General features: G+C 42.5%; 1 protein-coding gene across 2 annotated transcripts in view; it reads right to left on the reverse strand.

The window, feature by feature from the left end:
* GRIN3A (glutamate ionotropic receptor NMDA type subunit 3A) overlaps positions 1-23,225 on the reverse strand; it is a 133,687-nt gene that overhangs the window by 67,645 nt on the left and 42,817 nt on the right. For both annotated transcript variants that reach the window (XM_090038897.1, XM_090038898.1), the window contains exons 2-3: positions 16,071-16,675; positions 6,183-7,230 (exon numbers count right to left, since the gene is read on the reverse strand). In XM_090038897.1, the coding sequence (XP_089895023.1) occupies positions 6,183-7,230; positions 16,071-16,675 (1,653 nt within the window). The remainder of the gene's footprint in view (positions 1-6,182; positions 7,231-16,070; positions 16,676-23,225) is intronic.

Genomic DNA, 23,225 nt, shown 5'->3' on the forward strand with positions numbered 1-23,225 from the left:
CCCTTACTGAATGGGGGAGGCAACCTAGTGACAAAGGATGCAAAAAAGGATGAAGTAGTCAATGCCTTTTTTATCTCAGTCTTCACAGGCACGGTCAGCTGGCAGCACAGTTTGGGGAAGAGGTGAGTACCCAACAGTAGCAAAAGAACAGGCTATAGAATATTTAGAAAAGCTGGATGTGCACAAGTCCATGGGGCTGGATGCGATGCACCCAAGGGTGCTGAGGACTTTATTGATTGCAGAGCCACTGGCCATTCTTGAAAAACTCATGGTGATTAGAAAAGGTCTGTAATGATTTGAAAGGAGCAAGCATAGTGCCCATCTTTAATCTGAGGAACTGTAGACTGGTGAGTCTCACCTTGGTCTGTGGAGCAGTCATGGAGCAGGTCCTCAAGGAATCCATTTGTAAGCACTTGGAGGAGAAGGTGATTAGGAACAGTCAGCATGGATTCGCTGAGGGCAAGTCATGCCTGACCAACCTGATTGCCTTCTATGATGAGATGACTGGCTCTGTGGATGTGGGGAGAGCAGTGGATGTGATATACCTTGACAAACTGGAGAGTCCAGTGGACGGCAACAAAAATGGTTAGGGAGCTGGGGAACATGACTTGTGGGGATAGGCCGGGAGAACTGAGCTAATTTAGTGTGGAGAAGAGAAGATGAGAGGAGATTTAATAGCAACCTTCAACTCCCTGAAGGGGGGTTCCAAAGAGGATGGAGATAAACTGCTTTTAGTGGTGGCAAATGACAGAAGAAGGAGCAATGGTCTCAAGTTGCAGCAAGGGAAGTTTAGGTTAGATATTAACAAACATGTTCTCACAAGGAGGGTAGTAAATCACTGGAACGGGCTACCCAGTGAGGTTGCGGTATCTTTATCCCTATAGGTTTTTAAGACCCAGCTAAACAAAGCCTTGGCAGGGATTACATAGTTGGGGGTGGCCCTGCTTTGAGCAGAGGGTTGGATTAGATGACCTCCTGAGGTCCCTTCCAACCCAATTATATATGATTATATTAAAAATGTCTTACAAAATATTTCTGCACATGCTTAACTTCAGTGCCATAAAGAAGTGGGGGTGTCTACTCAATTTAAGATTTCATTGTTTTTGCGAAATCCAGGATTGTCTGTAAAAACTATGAAATCCAGGATTGTCCATGAAATCAACTTAAAAAAAAACTTAATAAAAATAAAATGCTGGCTTCCAGTGGGAGCCATGAATCCTTGCTGCTGCTTTGGTTTGGCCTTGTGGCCCACCCAGGGGAGGCAGGGGGAGACTCTGGCTGGTGGGCATGAAGGGCAGTAGACGAGATGGTGGCTGCCTCCTCATCGTTCCTCTCCCCACCAGGCCCTTTCTGGCAATTAGCATTGAGGGATGGTGCTGCACAAAAGGCAGCCAGCAGATAAGACTGCTGCTGTTCCCTCATTCTTCCTCCTCTACCGTGGTCTCTCTTTCAGTTAGCACCATGGGGCAGGGCTAGCAGAGCATATCTGGGAAATATCTGCAGAATTTCCTCTTTATGCTGACTAACCCAGAAAAATTGTTTATTCTCACCATGATTTAAGTAGGTCCCTATGAATAAGCTCCATTAAGACTACAGACAATAATTAGACTTAAACATGAGCCTACAACCTCTATTCTGCAAACATGTAATTATTTAGATATGAGGTGGAGCCAAGATCTACAAACATCTCAGGTTTTCTGGAATAGAGAGGCATTTTGGGTTGATGTCCCAGTGTCCCCAAGGATTCTCTGAAACAAGATGTTAGACCTGAATGTGAATATTTGATTTGGGATAGATGCCAAGAAGGTAGCACACTCCCTGAGCAGAAGTAGTATGGCCACATGTATACGGTGTTGTATCTGGACAAATTAGCTCTGCCTCCTGATAGGACATATCCACTTTTAAGTACATGCTGCTGAGGAGGAAGCCTTACTTCCTTCTCCCTCCCTGAATATTTGGACATCTGGGCTGCCCTTGTTTGGAGTGATACTTTGTGTGTTTTGCCCTAATCTATCCCTTCCTGCTCACTAAAGTAGGAACTAATGCTACAAAGGGAAGGGAACATAAGCGTATCATAATCAGTGATTGGAGAGGAAGATGGCAATATGGAAGCTCTCCAGTTAAAGAAACAAGTCTAAACAAAGCTATAATTGACAGGTAACTGTTTAGCTGTCCATAAGTAGCGGCTTCATGGTGTTACTAACTCAAAACATTTTTTTTTTTTTTTAACTGATAATCTGCAAACTTTTTACGGACCACCACATTTTGGATTTTAACATCAACCATAATAAAAAAAAAAGTTTGATTGTCCAGAAAAAGCTTGCAGATTATCAGTAAAAAATAATACTAAAAATCTTGAGTTGGCAACCCTGACTGACTGCTACAATGGTTTTGCATACTTTTGCCCCCACCCCAAGGGTTCCCTACTCACTCCTCCACCTGGATGCCCTCAACTGCACTAGTACCATGCTGGCCCCCTCAGCCTTGCCGGCTGAATTTACAGACAGTTGTAAACCTGCTGCTTCATCACCAAATCTTCCAGTCTCTTCCAATTACTAATTCTTCAGCAATAAACGTTATTCCACTCTTCAGGTTGACTTTGTCTGATCATCAAGGAATTAATGAACAGCCTATAAAATCACCTTACAAGGGTCAAAACAAAAACTACTCCCAAACTTGGGATATTTGAAATAGAAACCTGAATCCAGGGACATTGGTTGTAGCAATGTTGGTCTAAAGGCATTGGCAGACAAAACCCTTGAGGTAGAAGTGATATATTTCATTAGACCAACTAAAATAGGTGATTTTTCCCCCCTGTTGCTTTTATTTTTCCTTTCCTTTTTTAAAATGAAAACTTTACAACAAAGCAAGGAAAAAGCAAAATTCAATGCCCTGCCCGCCATATGACACCTTCAGGTAACCAGCCTGCTTCAGCCTTTGTCTGTACTAAATTTGCATACTCAGAGTATCTTTCTTACAAGTCACTTTTTCACTCAGGGGAACCCTGCCATCTCTCAGTTCCCCTGTGCAAAATGAAGTTTCTTTTCCATCTGAGGGAACTTTTTCAATCTTTGAATTCTCCTTTGCCTGAAGAAGGGCATTTGGGCCTGAAAGTTTGGAAAGAAAAAAAAATTGCACCTATTTTAGTTGGTCTAATAGAAGATATCACCTCTACCCCAAGAGTTTTGTCTACCTAAACCTGAATCCAGACCTGAATTTCTTTGATAAACCCAAATCCAAATACCTGTGAGCTCTTGGTAGAAGAAGATGCTAAGGACTTGGATCTGAATTCTGTTGGTTAGGTCCATCTGTAGATTAGTCCCAGTCCCAGAAAACCTGTCTCCTAAACATGGTTTGGCCAGCAGATGTGGCTAGGAGAAAACTGTGTTTGCCTACTGTGGAACTTAATCCTTAACATACTGCTGACATAGTTTGACTGCACAGATAAGGACGCAAGAATGCTTGGAACCCTTTCAAAAGGGGAACGTTTCATAAGGGGAGAAGCTGGTACATACTAACTGTTATGTGTGAACAAGCTGAGAACAATTCAAATGCAGCAAATTTGGCTCCAACTTTAAGCCTGGATGAAGGAATGTTAACCATTAGAATGTACCAGCAGCTGCTTTTTGAAATGTTTCTCTTTTGAAGGACTGGAAGTGTTGGTGTGCCCGCACCCCTAGACTTCTAGGTGAGAGTGTTATTTAGCAACGTAGTTTTAATACTAGTGCTAAACAATTTCATTTAATGGATTCAGCTTTTTTTTTCTTATTGTAAAGTGTCCAAGAATGGTTTTTCAGTTTCTCAAATATATCCGTTGTTTGAAATGATTAACTTCAGACAGAAGTGACAAGTTTTGCCTGATCTGGCCACAGAAGGCAGCTTATAGCTGTGACCAAACAAAAGTTAATGGCTGAAAACAGCTTAAAAATGGCTGATGGTGTGAAAAGCTGACTTCTGGTTGCATGAGGTATCAGATAAAGAGGTTACAAAATATAGTCTTTTGTAACTTGTGTCTGCAGAGCTCCCAGCCTGTTGCTCTTTTCAGAATGGGAGGGGGGAAAGGGAGCCAAGAAAGTTCAGCCTTGGGTTTATTCAGCCCTCCTGGAGAGTGGGGTGGGTATATTACAGCCTCTCTGAGGTGGGGAGTGGGGGCTCCAATTCACCCCCAACCCACCCTTCAGCACCAGTTGGGAAGCCCCAAGAATGAGCTCCCTCTGCTGCCTTTCCCTCCACTCCCATTTTGAAAACAGCAAGTACTGGCAGAGAGGCCTAGCCATTGCTATGAGATCCTGGCTGTAGCCTCCCAGCTACAGCTAGATTTCCCTTTTCCCTGGAACCAACAGTGAACTTTCATTCGGTCTGGGGTAATATTGTAACTGAGAACACTTTGCAAAAATCATTCTGAGTTACAGCTGGGAGCTGTACTTCTGTCTGCACCCGACATGAATATTTTTGGCTTGTAAATCACTGTCAGATACTTTGTTCTGAGCATTCAGCATCCCAATCTGAGTTGTGTTGGATAATTTGGGTTGGTTGCACAAGTTCATTTTTATGTGTTTTCCAGCAGGTTCCTGGTGCAAATATGTGCAAATATTAATTTGAAATTTATTTCCAGAAAATGTCATCTAACACTTTATGCTTCTCTGAATTTCTTTGCCAGGGAGTTTGCTTGCTTGAGTGTTCATAAAAAAAGTAAGGATCGAAATGGTGAAAGGAGAGGAGGGGAGGGGCAGGGAGGACTAGTGAGGGACAAAGAAAGCTGACATGAATTGACTTTTTGACTGAACATTTAGTGTTTTCTTTTTTTCTAAACAGATTACTGTTGGCTTGTTTCTGGTCCAGGGATGGGCTGGCACTATGGAAAGGGAGGGACTTTCTTGAGGATAGGTCCCATACTCACTGTGTCAGTTGCCACAAGCTGATGAGAGCTGGTGCTTTGTTTTTTCTCTTCCCAGTTAAAAATTCCCCAGTCCACCCTTGCTTTGCTCCTAGAGAATTTGGTGGGAATTCTGTGACTCACTTCAAAGGGAACGGAATTAGGCCAGTGTGGAATGCATTTGAACATCTCACCCAGAATGCTTATAACTGGTCATGTCTACATATGCAATTAATACTCATTAAACTGCTCCTGGGTACATGTCTACATGTGTGCTCATCTAGGGAGCAAATCATGCCTGACAGGAGCAACCCAGTCCAGGACTGCTCCTGCCCTGCTCTGGCCCCCTTCAGAAGCCAGGGAGAACTCTAGGTTCCCCTGGGTGCCAGCCCCTAGCTATCCTGGCTCTGGGGGCAGCCTTGATCTGCAAGGTGATAGGAGGGGGAGCTGTGGTGAGCAGCTCTGTGGCAGATGCAGGGAAATCAGGGCCAGCCCCAAGCCCCAGGGTGGCAAGGGGAGCGGTCTCAGCTTCTGGGCAGTTGCTTCTTAGACTCATGGAGATTAGAACATGTCCCAAACTCCATATGGCTGGGAGGCAGCTGCCCAGCAGCTGGGACAGTTCTCCCAGGCCTGCAGAGATTGGGATGGGTCCCGATTTCACGTGGTTGGGAGGCAGCATCTCACTACCTAGGCTGACTGAGAGGAATGTCCATGTGGCCCCATGTTGCCTAGGATGACCGGGAGCAATTTGCTCCTGGTCAGTATCTACACATGCACTTTGGTGCATTAGTTTGATGTGCCAATTTCTAGTACCTTTATCTATAGGTACTAGAAGATGGCACAATAGACTAATCTACTGTGCAGTAATTGCTGCTTACGTCTAGACGGTGATGCTTTACCACACATTAGAGTAGTCTAATATGCAGTAAAGCATCTCATATAGGTGCATCCACTGAATACTAATATTAACCTGACCTGACTCTTTGCCACGTGGCTCAATTTATGGCCACCTAAGCAGCAACAGAGCTGAACCAAACCCTCAGAGAGCTATCCAAATAGTAAACTAGAACCCGATTTTTACAAGAAACTTCTACCTTTACAATGGGTTAAGCCAAAGCTGACAGCTAATGTTCCTCTCTGTTGCTGAACTTTCTCTCTTTTCTCCCCTTGCTGAGCCAAGACTGAGTATAAAGGACTGCTGCTCCATTATAGGTGGCCCCCTAATTTTTTAGAAGCCTTAAGACATTTAACAGTGAATGTACAGTAGGAAGAAATAAATGAAAAAGGCTGAGTTGCCACACCTTACCTTGGGGTCATGTATGCCAGAAAGCTCTTCATAGATTTTCTCTCCTACCATGACAGCTGCCAGGTTAGCCGTGTAGGTTGACAAACAGAACAAACAAAAAATAGCCCAGAGATTCATTAAAAACCTTCCCGTCCAGCACTTGGGAGGTTTGATGGCAGATGTTCTGCCAAACAATATTGCATAACAAACATTCAGGGCAGAGGAAAAGGAGAACACTTTATTTCTATTTCTTCCCTTAGGGGTCATCCCAAAGGGGCTTTTCCATTCGTATAAAGTGAGAAATATTGCTGTGATGTGAAGAGCAACAAATATTCCCAGCCACATGGTCCAGTGGAGTGGCCACATAAAGGCTCCAATGGGGGCTGCTGTGTCTCTAGTCCTCACTAGGATGCCCAAGCTGGTTGAAAAGAAAGGGCTGGTGAAGTCAATCACTTGGCTGCGAGCTGTGTTGATGCTGAATGATGTTACTGCCATATGGGCTGTCCCAGCCAGAAGGTCACCCACCAGCCCTGTCCAGTGGTCATTTTTCCAGGCTCCATACTTCCCATCTCCAACAATGTACAAGTCAAAATCAAAGTTCATATCCTCAGCCAACTTCTCCAGCAGGTCGATGCAGTAGCCATAGCAGCATTTCTTGAACTCAATAGGCACAGTGTCATTGCCTCCTTGAAGGGTTTCAAAGAGGCTATCCAGGACAGCTGAATCATTGGTCAGGGGATCCAGGCAGAGCTGTCCTGCTGGGCATAACCCCTCATCATCGACATTTCTTGTGAAGACAAATGGGTGTTCAATGAGAGTAACCACTCTTAGGTGCAGCCTGGTAGGATGCTGGTTGTGGTTTTTATGTCTCTGGGCTTGCTCTGGCCATATTCCATAATCCATGATGATCTTTCCTTCTTGCCAGCTCCCCAGACGAGTCCACATTGGGTTCCCAATAGGATCGTGCTGCAGATTCCAAATGAAGAAATTGCTTTCTGAACTTACGATGGAAGAACCTTTCACACTAATGTGGCCACTGAGACCCTCAAAGGTTGTGTTGGCTAAAAACCTGTTGGGGGAAGAAAGGCAAGAAATCAAAGCCAAGCTCCCAGATAAATGAAGCCTTATTCTGCTAGAGTGAAACAGTGACTTTGTATATAAGGTTTTGAACAAGGGCTCAGGAGTCTGGGTTCAGTTTTTTCTTTTCTGATTTTAGTATCTCACTCCTTCCATAAGTAAATTGGAGATTTAAAAAACCCTTTCTCTTATCATTTGTCTATTTAGATTGCAAATACTTCAAGAAGGAACAGTTTCTTAAGTGCAGCAGCTGTCCACCAGACTAACAGAAATAGCATTATTTTGTTTTTCTCATTTCCTCATTTTTATGACTTTTAAGTAATTCAGTTAATCAATGTAAGGAAAACCCAACCTGTAGTCCTTTTTTCCTAGGCTTAAAACAGTATGATGGAAACAACATCCAAATATCCCCCCAGGAAAAAGCCTATCTCAGTAGATGAGCCCATCAGTTGTGACCTCCTGTGGCTGGTCAAAGACCACTAATTTGTTTCATGTTTCAGATATTTCACTGAACTGCTAGCAGAGGATGACAGCATTCAAACAGTCAGAAGGGCTGGATTTGAGGTAACCTTGAGGAAAGAGTCAGTAACCTGCTACTGACCAGCTGAGTTTGAAAGAGAGGACTCAGTGATAGGTGATTCCTTCAAACAATGAACTTTGTTGCTTGGTTTTCACAAAAATACCAGTGAAACCCGATGGTCTTAGTGAAAGAGTCTTGTTTCTTAATAGAACACATTACACATGTCAGTATTGCATTGTTTCATCCTGAGTTTTTGGAGTTGTACTAATTTAAAAACCTAAAAGCAAAACTACCAAACAGTCCAGGCATGGGAAATATACCCAATAGCTTTTTTTCCCAAGTTCTCCTAACTAGAATTCAGCATTTTTATAGCTATTATCCAAGACCCCAGAGTGACAAGAATGTGAAGTGTTTATGTGGTAAAGGTCATACGAAGAAAAGGCCTTTGGGTGGGTGGGCCCTGGCATTTGCTGACTAGAGCCATTACAGTTGCCTATAGTGTTCTCCCTGTTAATGTGATTTTGCTGTGTGTTTGAACCAAATAAATTTTTTTAATCTTCTCATTTATACTGGTACTAATAGGAGTAACTCCACTGAAGTCAAATGAATTACACTGCTATAAATGTGCTGTAAGATAAGAATCAGGCCCATAATTTTTCCTTAACAGGCATTCAGAGGAACATCTATTTAACATTTAGCTGGAGCAGCAGAAAATGCCATATCACATTAGTTCTGGGAATCTGGATGAAACAGATTATTGAAATAAACATAAACTCTGCAGCTGTCATAAAACAACACATTCTAACCTCAGCAGGCAAGACATAAACTTTAATGGTGTTAATCATTTATTGATATTTGAGAAAAGGAGCCCTTGAAATTTATTTGCATCTTTTCCAGAACAGTGAGCTACTCTTTTGCCTGATCCCCAATCTTTGTTCTGTCCCACTTGGAAGAGTCCATGAAAAGTTCAATATCTTGCCAGCTCAGAGTTTTAAGTCACTGAAATATGAAAGCTTTCTCACTATGGCAAGGAGGAGTTGCCAGATGAAGGCAAATCTATGAAATGAACAGTAAGCTAAATGAAATTCTTTAATTAGTGATTTTCATAAACATTATTTGTATTTTATACTCAAACACTCTCAGTGGGAACTCAACCAAGACTGTATTTGTGTAATCAATTTTTGAGCACCATTCTTTGGAAAAAGAGATGCATGAATAGACGCAAGCAAAATCTGTTTGTTCATTAAGATTTTACTTGTAAACTTTTATTTGCCTTAGTGTTTAGAGGTCGCCTAAAAATACACAGAGAGCGCACCTACATTAGATGTTTACTGCGGAGTTGCCTAATTAGCTCTGCAGTAAATGTCTTGGTGTCTACAAATGCAGGGCTATTAGATTGGAGTAAGCTAATAAACTGTCTAGCAGGTTAGTACTTGTAGTGGGAACAAGTACTATCCTACGCTGGAGTGTTTTACTCTACAACAACGCACATGTAGATGCTGACAGGGCTGGTTGGGACACAAGAGTGCTTCAATGCAGGGGCTGCCTGCTGGCTAACCCCACACTGAAACTCCCTTGTGGCCTAGCCAGTCCTTCTGTAGCATGTTGAACCAGGTCAGATCAGTCTGAGGCTGACAGACTGACTCCCTGGCCTCCCTGGTAGCTGGGGCTGCTCCAGCCTGGCTCTACATGCTGCAGTCCTGGGTGCACATGTGAACATGCACCTGGGAACAATAAACTCTGGTGCGATATGTGCCGGAGTTTATTGTATTGCACTAATATGCATGTGTAGATGTGCCCTGGTAGTTGTATATATAACATCATGAATGTATAAATGCAGACCCCATTCTGCAAATCTGCTTTGCTAATGGATACAAAAGTATTGTCATTACGCACTAGCAGAGTAACTATGGCACTGTAATATATAAATCAGTGACACGTTACTAGTCATTGCCTGTGTGCTTCACCACCATCTGTTCTTTCTATCCCAATTGTAATAATATAATAATACATTGAACTTGCTCAATATTGACATATGTAACAAATTCAATGCACTAGGTATATAATTTGGTGGTACCTTAATCAGAAATGAGGGGAACCATATGTAAGTCATATTTTTAATCATTTGTTGTATACTTCAGATTTAATGGCCATTAATCATTCAGAGTTCTGTATACTGTACCGATGCAATGCAAAGTCAAGGGCTTTCAGGACAGTGAGAAGCTGCCCTACAGAATAACCTTTAGGAACAGCTTAAAAATGCAAATGGTATAAGGCTGAATCTAATAACTTTTGGGAGGTTCAGAGCAAAGTCTATGAGAGGTGTAGTTGCTCAGTGCATCTCAGGCCTTGGTGCGTGAGTCCCATAAAGATCAGTTACAGTATATGTGAATTGATCCCTATTGATCATATTAATGCATAAGTTACTCTCAGGCATGTATGAAGAGGGCATAGGTTACACCTGTTGCCAGAGATGTACAGTCAGATTCTCAGTGGGTGTAAATTAGCACTGATCCACTGAAATAAATGGAACTGCATTGACCTATGCTAGCTGAGAATTTGACCCTAAATTGAGGCTGTAAAATCTGCAGTGAGGTTTGTCATTCTAATTTTAACAATGAGGTCAAACTTTGACATTTTTGCCTTCTGGTTTTATTATGATTTTAAATGTGCATTCTCAGGAGAATCAGTTATTAGAGTTTTCATGCCACTACTTTATGTTAGAAGAGTTATGCTTGTGGGTGGTAAAGGGATTTAATCAAATTAGTCTGTTTTCCTTGACTTGATTACATGGTTGTTCCATATTTTCTCATGTTCATGCCAAGTTCAGTAAGGAGCAAGAGGAAGAATGAACAGCAAGTTAAATCACAGACTGCTGAGATTGCTCAGAAACCACAAGCTATAATTTACAGTCTACATGAAGTTTTAAAATCCTAATGCCTTGTTTCTGTAACAAGGTGTTCACAACAGCTGAGATTTAATTCAGCAGGGACTATGAGGGGTCTCAATAATTCTTTTGAGGAAACTGAATGTAGGGGGGAACTCCTGCACATTTGCACATCTGGTAAGGCCAGATCCTGATCTTTTTTACCCTAAATATCAAATCCTGCAAGGTGTGGGACTAGAAGGCCTTTGATATCTGTTTCAACCTTCCAGTTCTCTGATGCCATGAAAACACACTGGCTAATATTAGCTATCTAAGTTCTGCATTAAAACTCTAAGGTTGGAGGTTGGACACATACACAGTGGAAGTGCTAAGTGATGATAGGGAAGCTTGAGATCCTGGATCTTCAGCTTTTTAAAGTTCTGTATAAATATAATTATTAGCTAGATCAGTGCTTCCCAACCAGCATGCTGTGAACCCCTTTTAAGGGTGCCAGAGTACTGCACAATATTAGTATTGTTGAATGTGCAAACATCTACACATGATTCAGAAAATAAACCCAAAGATTTCAAATAGAAAGCCATAGTATCAAAAATAGTTGGACCTGGTGTAAGCTTTCTGAGTTCTTTGCACCCGAAGAATTATTCTATTATTTTTCTATAGTCAAGAAATGAGTAAAAGCTAAAAGATGACATTTTCTGAGGGCTGCCTTGAGTGTAAAGAGATTAAGAACCATTAAGTAAGAAAGAGAAGTGAGGGTGGAAGATGGGGAGGAGTGAAGAAAAATGCACTTGTGGGCTGGAACTCATGGTAAACTTCGGGCATACGTGGAAATGCATTAGGTAAACTGGAATATTGCTAGTAGTGGCAACAATGAATTGTTGGGGCAGGTATAGATTAAGATTAAAGCCGTAATCCATTAAAGTGATCCATATGGGCATGTTGTTGCACCTCTGTAGAATCTCACAGACCTTTCTGGGGTTTTGTCCAAGCACAGCAGTTTGTCAGTTTGTCACAATGCAGGATCAGGACCTAAGGGCATTCATACACATACATTTGTCTACTCCCATGTGCCAGAAATTCAGTACGTTAGATGTGAGCTGATGTGCCCAATGCTGCATTGTGTGCATTTGTATAGAATCAGGAAAAAGAAACCTGGTAGTGAGGGAAATGAGTCATAATCTGAACTGGAGAGCAGTTTCCCACCATTAGTGTCCCTGGGCCTCAGCCCAGAATCAAGATTGGGAGGCAAGAAATAGCACAGAGGCAAAAAAAATGAAAAGTTTTCTGAATACAAAGGCAATTCTACATCTTGCAGAAGCTACAGGCATCCAAGTGGGGGTGGAGTGTGGGGGGTGGGGAAGTCAAACACAGCAAGCAGCAGCACTGATGAACCTTAAAGGGTCAGGTGCACTTATATAGCTACTATTAATGTCAGGATTGTATTCACAATGAAAAGATGGGAACAGATCAAACCGATGTTAAAACAAGCAAAGGCAAACAATCTGACTTCAAAATTGTGGTATACTGGGGAAGAGGGATTATGAGCATTTTGAGAAGAGTTGGAGATGTGGACCATCCTGGTGGTCAGGCAGAAATGAAATGAAAACAAAGTAGCTGGAGTGGCAATACAATTCAAGAATTCAGAGGTGAAACGAAGGCAGGAGGAAGACATCATTGGTGGTTGACTGCAGAGAATGATACTATAAGAACAAAAGGGCTGAAAAAGATGCAAATAAAGGTGCAGGAGCTGCTAAAGGAAGCTGCAGAAGGAAGACAGGTAGGAAAAGAACTAGAAGAAACACAGCAAGAGATAGGAAGCTGGTTTAAAAGAAAGACGAGTGAACATATTTTTAGTACAAGCACCCTGGGTGGAAGAAAATGAAGGTCCTGATACTTTTCATCTAGAGTGAAGACAGTCAAAGGAGAGCTAAAAGTAGTGTGGGAAGAAAAGAATACCCAGGTGGAAAAGCATGGGGTGGTGTTGGAGGCAACAAGGTTTTCCAAAGAGCTTAATCAGAAGAAGGAAATAGTACGAAGATGAAGGACTTGCTGGAAGAGACTGGAGAAAAAGTGGAGGAAGAGGGAGCAAGGAAATGGAAGAAAAGATAAACTTAAAGGAAGTAGAGGAGTGCTTAAAAACCTTTAAACGAGAAATAACCAGGAGAAGATCGACTACATATAGAATGTTATGGGAAGTTCTGGGTATGGGCTAAGAGACATATAGTGGAATTTTTTTGAGGAAATAGCGTTAACAGGAGAGGCAGGGAGAGATTTTACAAGAGGAGTTGTGATCTTACTGTTCAAGAAAGGGGAGAAGGAACTCCTGAAAAACTGGAGATGTATTACACTTCTTAATATGGATTGTAATTGAATAGCCAAGATGCTGGTTTTGAGGATGAGGAAAAACCTCAAGAAGAAAATACAAAAAAGACCAGGTATGTGCAGCACCAGGTAGAAGGATCTCCAAAGCTTTCAAAGCGATCAGAAATATACTGCCCCACATTTGAGACAGGAAAACAATAGTTATAACAAACCTAGATTAAAAACAAAACAAAACTGACAGAGTGGATCATGATTGCTTATGAAAAGTGCTAGTACAAATGGGATTCCCAGAGAAATGTGGGTATGGTTATTGGGTATGGCATATGTTGGGTAAGGTTGGGTAAGGTTATTATATAGAGAAGCGGAGAGTGAAGTCCAGATTAATGAGCATTTAAGTGGGGTTTTATGAACAAAAATAATAATGAAAAAAGTTTCCTATCAGCATGTTTGCCCAACGTGGGCCATGTGTTTTACAGTCATGCTCAGTGCTGGCTGCATTTAATCAACTTCACAGTTGGTTTCCATTACTGAGCACATGCTGCTTTTGGCAGCAGTTCAGTGATAGACAATGTATTTAGTGAGATTTCCTTGTATGCAATTATGAGATGAGGGGCTTTTTTCCCCCATGCCAATTAGGGGGGAAAAAACTCATGTTGCCTTTGAGTAAATATGGTAAGAAAAATACTGGCTGCAAATCATGAGACTAGCTATCATTCAAAACAAAATGAAAAGAAATAAATAGGCATGCAGTAATATGTAAAAGAGCATTTGCTACAAGCTCCCTCCCGTCCTTCCTTCATCAGCTAGACTCTCAACATGTCCAGTTTGTGCAGTCAGCAGTCTGGTAATTTGAAAAGCACTACTGCTGTAGTATATATTTTCAAGGATCTAGAGAGTGCAAGAAATTAAGTTCATAACTCAATGGATTTCAATAGTGCAGGTTTGGTAGCCCAAATTCCATTCCCATTATTTACTTCTGCTTAGTTGTTTCAGCTTTCTTGTGAGACTTAAATTTAGGATGAGGTTTAACTAAGGATATGTATTTGTTTAAAATGGATGAGAGGTTCATCTCATCACTGAGAAGAAAAAGCTCAAATAAGCCCCCAAAGTAGATGTGAACAGAAATACCAAAAGTGCTATATATTTGAATTTGAATCCTAACTAAAAATCTGCTGCGTGGATATCTTGGGAAGAAGTAGTTCAAAAGAACCTCTGTAACAGTGACAAGATACTCCTGATGCATACATATCTGTAAATCTATGGGTGTGTCCACATAGCAAAACAAAAGTATGAGTGTAACAAATGTTACTATACATGTGCTAGTGTAATCCAGCTAATAATAGGTGAGAGTACCAGGGTTTATAACATGGGCTAGCAAAAAAAGTATGTACACAGTGTTCCTGGATAGTTTGCATTCTGGTTACTAGCCCATGCTAAAATCCATGCTGCCACATCTTCTGTGCTCTTGTCATGCATGCTAGCTAAATTGGAGCTAGCATGGGTATTCATGCTCACACTGCACTCGCACCATCAATTTGCTTGTATATACATTTGCTGTATATACAAGAGGGTTTATGCAATAAAGGGGAGCTGTAAGTAGAGAAATCCAGAGTCAATCTTACACAGGCTGGAGTACAGGCAGCATCCTTTTCGTAGTTAAATTGGGCTACACCTTCCCTTCCCTTCCCCTTCCAGGCATACGGTCACTCACAGATGTAAGTGTTCAGAATGTGCTTTCTGGTCGAATTGTAGCACAAAACAGCTTGGTGTGCAGCATCTTACAAAGAGTGCCTGCAAGACAGCAGATTGTGTGGGGCAGGGAAATGCGCTTCCGGGAGTTCTTTGTGGCTTCATGAGCACTCAAATCCACTTCTAGCCTTCTGCAGCTGCGTCTCAGCAGCCAAAAAGCAGTGTCTTTTTCTGTCAACACCAGTGCTGGGGCCAGCAAAGGAAAGACCCTTCCACGTGCATTCTGGTAGGTTCTGAGCCCCCTTGTGTTCCCTGCCAGCCCAGAGCCCTTTAAAACTTGAGGCTGGCCCTGACTACTTCTCCCTCCTAGGAGTGTAAACTTGCATGCCTGTTGGGATTTGTTTCATCAGCTGGGTTGTGTTGTCTGTACTCTCACTGAGAACATCTACATGTTCACTGATGCACCATAGTTACTAACAAAGTACTAAATCAGTGTGCAGTAACTGGCACTTCTGTGTAGTAGCACCAGTGCATGGGTTTTTAAAGATGCTAACCGTGCAGTAGCCTGATACTAGCAGTGTGTTAGCACGGGTTTTACTGGGCACACTATTTCAGCGTTACTGAGCTACCGCATAGTAAATGTCTCATGTAGCTACTGAGGGGTACCATGCTTTCCACTAGGAGGGACTATTTGTGGTGCAATTTGCTATTCATTGCAAGCATATAATAATCTGGTTCAAGTAACTGTGGCAATATGAAATGTATAGAAATGTGTGTATATATACACATGCACACACACATACATGCATGTGCATGTCAGCCACACACATGATCAGAGGTCAGGAAAACAGACCTTACAATGAGAGGCTGAGAGCCACAGGACTCTTCAGCCTGGAAAAGCGCAGGCTCAGGAGTGATATGATGGCCACCTATAAGTTTATTGGGGTGCTCATCAGGATCTGGGGGAACATCTGTTCACCAGAGCGCCCCATGGGATGACAAGATCGAATGGTCACAAACTCCGCTGCGACTGATTCAGGATGGACATAAGGAAGAATTTCTTTACTGTCCGAGCCCCCAAGGTTTGGAATAGACTGCTGCCAGAGGCGGTTCAAGCACCCACTTTGCATTTGCACACCTTCAAAACACATTCGGATGCTTATCTTGCTGGGATCCTATGATCCCTGCTGACTTCCTGCCCCTGGGGCAGGGGGCTGGACTCGATGATCCTCTGGGGTCCCTCCCAGTCCAATTATCTATGAAATCTAAATATATGACAGTTTATATATAAAGGAGAGGATTGTAAACAGGGGGTGGAATAGTGCTGGGCTGACCCATTTAGTTGGAAATGAAAAAATAATTTATATCATAAAATGGTGGTTAAAAGAAAGTAATAATGAAAATTAAAACTTACTTTGCTAAATACTGCCCTGAAGTGATGTTTTTCTCTGCTGTGTCCATGCAGTTTGTCGTACTTGGAATAAGTGCTAATTCTGGTTTGATCAAAGTAGCTGTTCCTACAGCTCTTGCTATTAGTTCCATTGCATCCTGTACATAGTGCTCAAAAACTGACTGTGTTGTTTTGCCATGAGCTATGAGACCTAATGGTAAACCTTCTGTCCTCAGTTCTTCCACATTCTGTGAATTCCCAAGAATCCAGTGAAATTCTGGAGGCATCACGCCAAACCGAGTGGTTATTTCAAAAATCTTCCTTGTTCTTTCCATGTCGCAGCCAAACATAACCATAGTTGATGTTGTGTCTTTAATGTTCTCCAGATGAAATTGTAAGTAGTTCAAAAGGTCACTAGTTGATGTGAGGTTTGCTGTGATGTTTATAATGGTTCCTAGGTGGAACTTGGAGCTCTGTTGTGTGAGGAAGAGAAAATCTGTGATGTTCCATTCCTCCTGGCATAACATCAAACTGAAATTGTACCAGTTGTTCATTTCAAGGATTGAGAAAGTGACGTCCGCATCAGAACTCAATGAATTTTCTAAACTCAGTTGTAGATGAAGGGGATTCTGTATTTAGAAGAGATGAAGCACATTGATTAGAAAAGCTAACTCACGACTTAAGAAATGACGACATCTTTTGGTTACTTTATCACTTCCATATTTTTGGCTCACAGGATACATAAACCATATATGCACACAATTATCACAGCGGATTAAATTCTGACTCCCCATTCAGTTCTGAACATCCTAATTAGGGAACTTAAAGGGTCACTCTAGGATTTGGGGGCTTTCTTTTGATGTAAGAAAACAAGGTCATAAAAGACCCAACTGCAAGTCCCATGTTATTTAATACGATTGGAATGTTTTATGCAGAAAAGAAAGACAGATGCTGAGAGTTATGATCAGGCCAGTATATTTGAAACTGAAGGAAACACAGACACAGGACAGATCTGCTGTGAATAGCTCCAATAACTTTAGTCCAGGACTTGGTATAACTCAGTGTAGCTATGCTGAAGTTAATGGAGCTATAGTCCTTTACACCACACAAGGATCCGATTCATGACCAGGTTAAAAGTTAGGATCAACCAGTGTAATGGAGTCATAACCATGCCAACTTCATCATCAGAAGCAAACTTCTTATGGCCTAAAACACACCTAATGGATCCAGACCAGGCCCTGACAAGAAATGTAAAACTTGCTAACGCATATTTACCATGCCCACAATAACTACACCCTACAACAGAACCACCAGCATTCCTGGATTTTACACCTGCACCTCTAGAAATGTAATCTATCACATCCAGTGCACCAAATGCCCTATTGGACAATATGTAGGAGAAACCAAACAACAGCTGCACACCCGAATGAGCGCACACCAAAAATCCATCAAAGGCAAGAATACCCAATTACCTGCGGGGCACATTTCTCACAAGCAAACCACTCTCTCTCTAATCTCTCTTCTAATCAAAGGGAATTTACAAAACACCTTTCATAGATGAGCCTAAGAACTTCACTTCATTAATCTACTGGATACAAAAGATCATGGACTAAATATAGACATTGGATTTGTAGTGCACTATAACCTGTCTAACATCTGACTCCCTAGGTAACCTCTCTGCCATTTACTAGCTATATCCATTCCCCTCCCCCTCACCTGTCTCTCACCCATTGACTACCTCAATTTACATTTTCACTGCTTGGCTTCCTCACATACATACTGGCCTCTGGCTTCTTTACCATTCCATCCAGGAAGAGCACGGACCAACTGCAGATGCTTCCTCAGCCTGACAAAGGGTATTTGTACTCAAAAGCTTGCGAAGAAGAATTTTTCCAGCTATTTGAGTTAGTTTAATAAAAGATATTGGATTTACCCTAAGAACTTGTCTGCCATATGGACTCTATAATGGATTTATCATGCTCCTCACCTCTTTGCTGTAAGGAAAGACTGATTTAGACTGAATAAATGAGATTGGTGTAGCATAAGCTTTCATGAGCAGTGGACTTATTTAATCAGATGTGAAGGGTCTATAGGACTGAAAGCTTTTAAACAGAAAGCAGTGATGAGAATACAAAGGGTTGGAAGTCAGGAGAAAAAGGAGGGGTAAAGTTTTCAAAGGTGATATCACCGCCACATTGTATTGAAAACAAATGGAACAACTTCCATGCCAGCAGCTCTCATCTAAGCACACCACTAAATCCATTGTCTGCAGCCAAGCTCTACAACCATATATGCTATGATCACACTGACTAGGGTACACACCTTAAGGATCTGGAGCAGGGAGTCTTATAATTACAGTACAGTCCTAAAACTGTAGCCACTCAGATCAGCAGAGCCAGATTCAGACCCCACTCCAAGCTGTTACATTTCCATTCCTGAGATAAGGACAACAGAGTCCCTCTGGCTGTCACCTATTACCCCATCTTGAACAGCTCAGACACATCATTGATAATCTTCAAGCCCTTCTGGAAAATGACAGTCACTTCAAAGTAGCCATGGGAGACTAATCTGTCCTGGTTTACAGATGCCCCCCCCCAGCCTCAAATAGCATTTTTTCCACCAACAGACTACCTAAATCCTATTCTCACCAAGACCTTGTTCCAGATCCAGATGCCAGCTGTGCCCTCTCATCAGTACTGGCAACATCATCATTGGACCAAATAACACTGGTTATAACTTTTGAGGGTAATTTAACTGTACCTCTACTAATGTCATATATGCCATCCCTGGCTTACAGTGCTCCTCTGCTGTCTGTTGGAGAGACATAGTCCCCATGTGTAAAAATGAATGAAAACTGAACTGGCATCACTTCAGAAGAGAAACATAACAAGCCTGTGGCAGAACACTTTAACCTCCCTGGACTTCCCATTGCTGACCTCAGAGTATCTCTTCTCAGACAATGAAACTTTAAAAACCAACTTGAACAGGAAATTGTGGCACAAGATAGCATCCAGAGACTAGAATGTGTTAACTGTGATCTAAACCAAGGTTACGGATTCTTATCCCTTTACCTGGATTAGTTTAACAACCCATACGTCCTTTAATGGGTTGACTTCTTTGTTTTTCTCTCTTCTGCTCACCTTGCCTCTCTCAACAGTGTACCTTTCTTTTTCCCCTTCCCTTCTTTACCCTTTGGATTCTAATCACTGCTTTCTGCTTAAAGCATTGCTTCCTGCAGTCCTTTCACAGCATCTGATAAAGTAAGCTACTTCTTACAAAAGCTTATCTTATGCATCACAAATTTAGTTGGTCTGTAATCTACCTTCTGTTTGCCTTTAGACTAACAGAGCTAACTATCTCCTTCTGTTCTTTGCTGTAAATCATACTGACTTATACTCATGCTGATTCACATTCACTGAGAAGAGGTGTAAATTACAATTCTAAATTTAGCTCTTGCTAACCAACAATATGCTTTAAAATGTATTATTTCAGGGTTATTTCCCACTGGCTTGCCTTTTGCCTAGTTATAGTGGGGGTGGGAACAGGCTACTATCTCTGCACAGTCAGGTATAAAATTTTGCCATTCTGATTTGGTATCAATTCATGTCCACTTTGCACTCATCAGCTTCCAAGCTTAGGTCTCAGTGGGGGCATCTATATGAAATACTTACTGCAGTTGCCTAATTATCTCCACAGTAAAGCATTTCCATCTACACATGTGGAGCTATTAAGCTGGAGTAAACTAATTCACTTTGCCTTAGGTTAGTACTGCCCAACACAAGTACTATCATATGGTGGAGTTATTTACTCCACCGCAGTGCATGTGGAGATGCTGATTAGGACTGGCTGGGGCATGAGGGTGCTACAGTGCAGAGCTGCCTGTACTGTAGCACTCACATGCCCCAGCCAGCCCCTCTGCAGTATGTTAAGCTGAGAGAGGGGCCACTTCAGGCTGGCAGGCTGACCTCCAGATCTCTCAGTTGGGGCTGTGCCACCTCAGGTCAACATGCTGAGGTTTTAGATGCATGTGTAAATGCTACCCTTGGGGGCAATAAACTCTTGAGTGAACTGCGCCGGAGTTATTGCATTGTGCTAATTTCACATGTAGAGGTGCCCAGTAGCACCAAATTTGGAGCAACTGTATTGTTTTTTAGATCTACACTGAGATTAGAATCTGGCCTATAAAGTTGGGATGTAAATAGCTACATAAGGTCAAAGTACAAAGGGGAAACCAAGCCCCTTATTCATAAGCAATCAGCTTTCAACATGCTAATTTATGGTTACTTGAAATTATAATGCATTTTCCAGTGCAGATCGTGTAAATTGAGAGTTGGTAGGAAAAATACTACAATTAAGGATGCTTTCAACTCTTTTCTTATCTCTTGCTTTTGGTATTCAGGAATGCCTTTACACAAGCACATGAATAGATTAATTAAATGGATCAAGGTACACAGACTATACAAATCTTGTCCTGTCAATAAGGCATGGTAGGATTGACTCTCTGGTAAAGGACAAACTATTGATTGAGCAAGAATCAGACACTCCTGGATTTTTTGAATCCCATACCAGTGACATATTGACTATTGATCATGAGGCTTTTGATTAAGTTGGAAAACAAATAAGCATCACATGTAATAATTTGGGATGGGTGAATAGGTTCTAATAAATTAATCTCCTCGAACTGAACTCAAGCCCAGTGTTTGTGAGGCTCTGGAATGATTATATAAGCATTTTTTTTGTCTCCCCAGCTCTAGTTTCTGCCTGTGATTGCAAATGGAAGTGCCAGAATCTTGTACGAAAAGCTGCTCTTGCATTCTTTGTATCCAGGATCAGAAAGGGAAGTCCCAGAAATGGCACAAACCAGCTTGTTTTCTTGAACTCTCTTGGACAAATTTTGCAGACCTGAATGGTCAACATATTTTGAATGAATTTTAGATGAGTGTGGAGGGTTATATGAACTGTTTACCTATTCTGAATGTTCAAGAAATTGATTCACTCTAATTAGAATAATAATAGAAAAACCTACATACAGATTCATACAACAATGTGTGAATTGGTCTAGAAATATAGCAGGCACTGGGTGCATTTGGAAGTGAAAGGCCAAAAGCTGAGCCCTTCAATCCTTACAGTAGGGTGCATACACTAGAATGTGCTGATTCTTGTAAACAGAGGTCAATGCTAAAAAAAAAAAAAATCTTTAAAGCAAACTTGGGCTGAGTCCACATAAGCAGGCCTTTACAGCAGCACAAATAATAGCACTACAATTGTGCTGCTACTTTGTGCCCCAGTACACGCCCCTGCCTGTGTGCTTTGCAGTGGGACACAGTGTCAGCTGCTCCATGTGCTGCAAGCGGGGCTGGCTAGAGTACAGGGTGCCTCAGCGGGGGCTAGCTATCCCCTGCACTGAGGTACCTTGTGCCCCGGCCAACCAGGAGTGGCACGTGGAGATGGGGGAGCAGACAGCCCAGGGCTCCCTGCTCCTTCATCTCTGCGTGCTGTGCTGAGGCACCCTGTGCCCCAGCCAGGCACTCCCCACCTGGCTGCAGTGCAGTGTGCCTTGAGATGGGGGAGCAGGCAGCCTTTGGTTGGCTGCTCCCCCATCTGTGTGTGTCTCAGCACGGAGGCTCCACTGTGGCTGCCTGTTCCTCCATCTTGAGCACACTGCACCCCAGGCAATCATGGAGTAGCTGGCCAGGGTGCAGGGTGCCCCAGCATGGGAGCTCCACAGCACCCTGAGCTGCCTGCTCCCCCACCTCTGCATTTGTCTCAGTACTCACCAGTTCGGCATGGTTTGCACCATTTTCTTTTCCAGAGGTTTGTTGTTTTTTTTTTGCTACTGGGAAATCCTGGTAGCAAATTTTGCCCTGACACTGTAAATTCACCGTGTGCTGCAAATTAGCAGTGCTGAGCACTGATTAATGTGCAGTTCATGAGGTTTGTGGTACTGCAAAGAAGTTTGCAGCATTACAAACTGCACATGCCTACATGTCCGTATCCAGCCTTGGAGTTTAATTCTTCCGCTATTGGAGTCAGCGGCCTTTGAATCCTCACAGGGAGAAAGATTTGGCCTTTTCTCATTACCCTTGGTTAAGTTTTGTCTATGGGACATTAGAGTGATAGTCTTAGCCCAGATTTTAATATACAAGCATCCACAAAGCCCAACACAACTGAAATTCCTGGAGATCTCATCCTCTGGGTTTGTACTACAATATCTTGCATATTTTGATGCCATAGTAAGAAAAGTACCATATTTACTCAAATCCAAGATTAGGGTTCTTTCTTTGTTCAGTGTAGATATGAGTGTATGATTGCAGGGGTGGGATGGTGAGCAGGTAGCTGTTGCAGCTCCGACATTAGCCCTGAGCCTCGATTAAGGCCAGAGTCAGAACCACAGCAGCCACCTTGTACCCACCCCCAATTCTGCACCATGGCCTACCCTCTGTAGCCTCTGCCTCATTCCCTTCCCCCTACTACTTACTGTCAGGTGCAGCTCTGGCTTCATTCCTTCCCAGGCATGGAGGAAATGAAAACTCTGGACTCAGCCAGACCATAAAGCAGGCTGGGGTAGCATCTCTGGCCTCAACATGCTGCTATGTGATATCTGTACCCCATACCCAGAAAGAAAAGGAGCCAGAGCCTTGCCAGACATTAAGCAGGGGGGAGAAAGGGGAGAGGCTGTAGGAAGTAGATAGAGGTGGAGCAGAGGGTGTAGGGACCAGGTGTGGGGGGTGGAGACCTATAGAGGCAGGCAGGGGGTCCACAGACTGCGGAAGGCAGATGGGGAGCAGGCACTGGAGGGGGGCAGGCTGCAGAGGGGAAAAGTGGTGGGAGGGCAGGGCAAGGGAGCCACCTGCTTCACCAAGGGAGTCACCCTGCCACTGCTTTCTCTACTGGAGCAGTGAGTGTGTGTGAGGGGATGAATTTAAGAAAACCCTCTGATAATTAGATCATATATATGGAAAACTATAACAAATTCATACATGTTCCACATATAGAATCCAATTATTGGGGGTTGTCTTGGATTTGGATAAATATGGTAACAAACAGGAACATCAGCATTAATTAGCTGCCCTGATGGACAGCCTCATAAGAATGGAGATCAATTTCACCTTCCAGTCCTAATGATAGATCCTTTAAGCTATACAAAGGCCAGGTGGGAAGTCTTATATTGCCACTGCC

The sequence above is a fragment of the Crocodylus siamensis genome, chromosome 3, assembly GCF_052110815.1.
Source record: "Crocodylus siamensis isolate JL-2025a chromosome 3, ASM5211081v1, whole genome shotgun sequence".
NCBI classification, from domain to species: Eukaryota; Metazoa; Chordata; order Crocodylia; family Crocodylidae; genus Crocodylus; species Crocodylus siamensis.